The sequence below is a fragment of the Nanorana parkeri genome, unplaced genomic scaffold, assembly GCF_000935625.1.
Source record: "Nanorana parkeri isolate BGI_ZX_2015 unplaced genomic scaffold, ASM93562v1 scaffold8, whole genome shotgun sequence".
In the NCBI taxonomy this organism is placed as follows: Eukaryota; Metazoa; Chordata; class Amphibia; order Anura; family Dicroglossidae; genus Nanorana; species Nanorana parkeri.
This window is the reverse complement of record NW_017306276.1, coordinates 458,490-464,381: the sequence shown is the minus strand read 5'-3', so window position 1 is coordinate 464,381 and position 5,892 is coordinate 458,490. Positions and strand designations below refer to the sequence as shown.

Sequence of the window (5,892 nt, the reverse complement as noted above, 5' to 3'; positions counted from 1 at the left end):
CCCCCCTGCTGTGGTGAAACTACAAATCCCATGATGCATCTGCCTCTGGGAGTCGTGGCTGTGAGAGTCTTGCAATGCCTCATGGGATTTGTAGTTCCACAACAGCTGGAGGGCCCAAGTAAAGGACTGTGGAGGTGCTCTTCCTTTTTTTTTTTGTGTTGTCAATGTGCGTTTCCTTTGTGTGTTGTCAATGTGCGTTTCCTTTGTGTGTTGTCATGCATTGTTTTTGAATTTGGAGCAGATCAGGCCATTGACAAAGGCTTTTAATACCCGTTGCCAGCACATTGACTTCTACAGCCCCCCAACACACTACAATGCAGACAAAACAGACGAGTATTTTTCTAAACAGGCTGCACCCCTGAGATGGGAACAGACACCATCCTTATTTTGAGGACGTTACACCTGCGTTCTAGTGCATTGCAAAGTGCGTGTTTAAACGCAGTCGTAAATGGGCCCTTTAGGGTTAGGAATGAATTAACAGCAGTGCCATTTCCTTCTGCTTTTATTTCTTCACTACTGACCCACAACAAGAATGCAGGTCAGGAGAACTTCACTGGCTGCATACTTGTTTCTGGCCCCTGACCCCATTGTGAAGGGTCATCATCACAGCCAATGAACTGGCAGTTTTCCATTTTTTCCCCCCATTGTAGTGCTGCTTTAAGGACTTACCTTAAATGATGCCTCTTGATGCGATCATCTTCTTCCTTCCAGTTGTTTCCAGCAGTCCTCCCAGCGCTGGTGCGGGTCTCTGATCCAGCGCAGACTGCTGTCTCTTCCTGCCCCACAGTCTGTCCGGCGTGCACGCTCCCGGCTGCGTGCATTCACTTCTACTGAGTGTCTCCTCTCCCCGCCGGTGATGTTTGACTGCACATGCCCGCATCCTCCTGCACGGCCCGCTCCGGATATGTGGACTGCAGCCGAGAGCAGCGGCGGAGACATAGGTAAGTATTTACCCATTTGGTAACTTTTTAAAATGTTTTTGCATACATCTATGGCTTGCTAGTAATAGATATATGTAAAAAAAAAAAACCCAAAGACTTTAATTCTACTTTAAAAGCCCGTTTTTGTGGGGGGGAGGGGGGTTGTTTTTTTTTTTCTTTTACAGCCCTCTCACTGTTTCATAATGACGTGTCCCTGCTCCATTTGCCTCTTGGTGTATCACTGTCGTACAACACAGGGAGGCTGAAGGAGCAGACATACAGCTGCTGAGGGGTGAATCTGACATGGGGGCATCCTAAGGGGCTGGCTACCTGATCCCGGTAGAGGCAGCTAGGTCCCGATCTCTAAGGAGAATCAAGATGGCGGCAGGAGACCTGAGCTGTGGCAGCGGATCACAGCAGGACAACGTTGGATTCACTGGGCAGGTGTGTATGGGAATTGAAGGTAACCCAGGTAAGAGGGGTTACAAAACAACAGAGGGGGTGAACTTCCTCATTGAAGTGTTTCTTTGGTTGAACTTTTCCCTTATTGACTACTTGTTTTCTTTGATATAGACATTCTTGTTGTCTGATTCCTGTTATCTGTGTGAATGCACAAAAATCACTAATGAGGCTGCCAGTGTCCAGGTTCTTTACATCGTCTTCAGCACAGAGGACTTCTTTCTGTGACAGTTTGGGATCATTAGCTTGCGGTTTTAGCACATAATGATTAAATACCTGCAGGGAAGAGTCATACTTTTTTTGTAAGAGTAATAAGTATCACTGCCACAACTTTTTTACTTTTCCCCCTTCTAGAAGGAAAAATGTCGGCCGGATGGAAGAGAGCTGAATGAATTCAGGACCACTACAATAAATGTTGGTGAGTATCACTGTAACGCCACACTGACGCACTGTTAGATTGTATTAGTTTATTCCATGCGATGGGGCATTTTTATAAAGCAGTGACTGACATTCACCAAACATTCACTCCAGATAACTCTCCGGGGGTTTATGTTTTAAACAGTCATTGATATACAACCCCTGAATGATTAGTGAAAGTCACATTCTACCCTTTGCAGCAACGGTGCACTTTAGGGGCCCACTCACATGGGTATGTACATCTGTACAGCGTACATGCACATCCATGCAAGTTGTGGGTACCTGGACCTTGCACGGATCAGCGTGAAGCTCTCATAAGGAGGTTACAGGCGGCTGCACGCAATTACACGCAGCACTTGCCCACCCTGGGAGCAGGTCTCTGTAACATACGGATGTGCACGCCTGTGTGAATGAGCATTAAAGTGTACTTCCAGTCAAAACACATTTTTTTTTTAGTTGTTGATAGAGTGGGGGAGGGATAGAATCTATGTTGGAGTTTTACTGCTCTCTGGGGCTCCATTAGAGAGAATTTCCCTCCGTTCACTGGCAATGATTTTACCAGACAGGATGTGAGGTGAAAATCTGCATTATGGACACAGACAGCAAAAAAAAAGCTGATTGGGTTTCAAGCCTTCCCCTACTCTACTAAAAAAAAATCAGCTTGTGTTGCCCTTGGAGATCCTCATATCCTGTCCAATGAAACTGTTGTTAGTATAACAGGAAGTGAGGGGAAATCTCTCCTAATAAAGCTGAGGAAAAACAGCTCTGGCAGTGAAAGGGTTGAAGGAGTGTGGCGTGCTGGAAGTGAGGAATAGTGCAGCAGTAGTCTCTGCATAAAAGAGGTAACTACTTGTATTACCAGATCGGGGAAACGGCAGCCATATTGGTTGTGTTGAACAATATCCTCCTCATGGAATTCTGAACTTTCACTTCCTGGCTGCTCCCTGTTTGAGAATTCACAGATTGATGTCAGAAGTGAATCTGCGGTCAGTAGGTGGGGCGGAGCAGACAAGTCATTTCTTTCTTCATTTTCCTAATATTCCTGAGAATGTGGATCATTTGTGGTCTCTGCGCTGTGTCTTATTTCATGTCCTTTAGTTCTCCTGTGAATGGCGGTGATATTTGTTGTGTGATTACAGGCTCTATTACCACAGCAGACGGCTCGGCGTTGGTGAAGATCGGGAACTGCACTGTAATATGCGGCATTAAAGCGGTGAGTTGGGACTTCCTCCCATGTAGAAATGGTAGCTGGGAAAAGCGCTGTATGGTAATTACAGACTGCTGGTCGTGTCCTTAGAGACGCGGCAACGTTTACTTCAAAGTGGAAATTGGAAAGAACTTTATTTCATTGGCTTTCCTAAAGGCATGCGTTGACCTCTAATGACTTGCTGACAGTTCCCACTAATTATTGTTCTTGTGATTGTGTCATTAAACTCCCTGATCTTGTGTTCTCTTGTTTCTTCCACAGGAGTTTGCAACCCCTCCGATCGATGCTCCTAACAAGGGCTATATTGGTAAGTAACAGCCAAACATAGTTCTGTGTGCGCTCAGTAGTTCTCATTGGAGGGGATTATAATGCACTTTACCTATACAAGAGGTGGACAAAGTAACACAAACACCATCAATATCTTGATTCTGGCACTAATGGGGCCTAGGAAACGTCTGCGCCAAATTCTAAAACTCGAGCACCCACGCTGACAGGGATACCCGGTAAGGAGTGCAGCAGGATTCTGGAATGCATAATTAATAATAAACTCCAACAATTTGGTAATAAGAAAAGTGATGCAGAGTACTTTTTGGTGTAACTAGTCTGTCACAGGTTTATATTGTATATGTCTGTCGCAGTATGTGACACATTCCTTGAGACCGAGGATCCCACTGAAATCTGTCTCTGACACATATGTGACACTTTGGACACAGAGTGCATATATCTGTCCCAAAGTTTGCAAGCCAGCGCCAGTTTCATAGGTTTGTGCCAAATTCATGAATGCTGTGCAGCCTCGTACATGAATTTGGTGCAAATAATGACGCTATTCCTGTAACCCTGAGACACCAAAGGGGTTTAACCTCTTCTTGCCCACAGTTTGTAGATTAATGTTCCACTGCACAATGTCCATATGTTCTAACTGAGTGCTAGAGGCCGACAGTCAGGGAAATTCAAAAAGAGTCATTGAGACACATAAGAAAAGTGTCGAGGGTTACAGGAATAGTGTCGCTATTTGCGCCAAATTCGTGTACAAGGTTGCCGAGCATTCATGAATTTGACGCAAACCTGTGAAACTGAACCTGGCTTGCAAAACAAACTTTGGGACAGATGTATGCACTCTGATAAAGTACGTAAATGTGTGACACGTCGGACAGACATGTATCTGAGACAGATTTCAGTGGGATCCTCGGTCTCAAGGAATGTCATACCTGAGGTATGTGTCATATACTGCAACAGACATATACAATATGATCGTGTGGCAGACTAGTTACACCAAAAAGTACTTGGTCTTACTTTGCATCACTTCTCTTATTACTAAACTGTTAGAGTTTATTTATTGAATATGTTGCAAGCACAGCCCAGAATGAAACATGGCACAAATAAGAACGACTTGAATTTGGTGCAGGGGCCGGTAGAGTTCTGGAAAATGACGCATCATGTTACTGAATTTAGCGCAGACATTTCTTAGGCTGCATTAGCACCAGAATCCTGGCGCAAACACAATATTGAATTCCTGTGTACTGCTGCTAGCTGTTAAACTCAAATAGTCAGAACTAATTGGGACCCGTTTTCACCAGGGCATGTAGTGAATGCTCGTCGAACGTGCACGCTTTGATGCGTGTTCACAATACGTGCACAAACGCACTTGTGTTGCCATTCCTAGGGGAAAAAAACGTGGGACGCATGTGGCCAAATTTGCGACATGTACCACACCTGTTCCTGCGATGCCCTGGTGTGCACGGGGCCTTCAAGTAGTTCTTGATTGTTATGTCAGTGATCACAGGCAGCCAGGAGCCTTCATTCACAAAAAAAATAAAAGGCTTCAGCCTGCAGATATTGAAAATTGTAGTGCCTAACAAGTGAAAACACACACTACACCCCCAAACACAGGAATAATACCCTGGACAAATGACATTTATTGATACCTATATCATGATATCATTTTTATTTGTAAAATTTAAATAAATGAATTAGATATCAGCCACTGTCCATTGGCGGTATTCTGCATTGCGCTGTATAATGTGCTTTTGCTGGGTTTTGTAGTCCTCTATAGCCGGTGCCATTCTGCATTCATTGCTGTATATTTTTACACTTTCCATTTCACTATATTGCACACCACACTATCTTTTTTTCTTTTTTACTTCCCTCGCTCCTGTGATGGACTACAACCTCAATACAAACTAGTAGTCCCATCACTGGAGCCATTTTTTAAACTTTATTTTATTGTTTATCCGATTAACCGATTAATCGAACCTAATCGGCTAACTAATCGATTTTGAAAATAATCGTTAGCTGCAGCTCTAAACTATGAGGTGAGTGAAAAGCACTCACCTCATAGTTCTCCTTTAATGTAAGAACCATTTGTGTCCTCGAATAACAGTTATGTATTTTCAGTTCCTAATGTTGAACTTACGCCGCTGTGTTCCCCTCGGTTTCGTCCTGGGCCCCCAGGAGAAGAGGCGCAGGTTGCCAGTCAGTTCATTGCAGATGTCATTGAAAAGTGAGATCTCTTCCTTTTTTTTAATTATTTTTCTTGTGTGAGCTGCCACTCTTTCTGGCTACAGCAGACATAACCATCAGCAGCTCCAGACACAGCTAAACCCAGTCCATGGATATGCAGACAGACAGACATTATACTGACTTCAATTTTCATGTTTCCGTAGTTGTGCATTCCAGGGATGACCAGAGTTTGACCCAGTGATGTCATTAATTCACACAGAGCTGGTCAGGCACAACCTCTCCCCTTCTCCTTAATAGAAATCTGTGTAAGGACATGTAATAAGGGGTGTGGCTGTTACTCAACTCTGCCAGCACAGAGCACTGGAGTGAGGGGGCAGGAAGCGGCAGAAAAGGTTATTTCAAAGCATTTCCAGGCAAAAATCTGCCACA

At 44.2% G+C, this 5,892-nt stretch overlaps 1 protein-coding gene across 1 annotated transcript in view; it reads left to right on the top strand.

The window, feature by feature from the left end:
• EXOSC8 (exosome component 8) overlaps positions 1-5,892 on the top strand; it is a 19,147-nt gene that overhangs the window by 3,026 nt on the left and 10,229 nt on the right. Inside the window, exons 3-6 of the mRNA XM_018554316.1 lie at positions 1,734-1,797; positions 2,936-3,009; positions 3,265-3,310; positions 5,398-5,503. Of these exons, the coding sequence (XP_018409818.1) occupies positions 1,734-1,797; positions 2,936-3,009; positions 3,265-3,310; positions 5,398-5,503 (290 nt within the window). The remainder of the gene's footprint in view (positions 1-1,733; positions 1,798-2,935; positions 3,010-3,264; positions 3,311-5,397; positions 5,504-5,892) is intronic.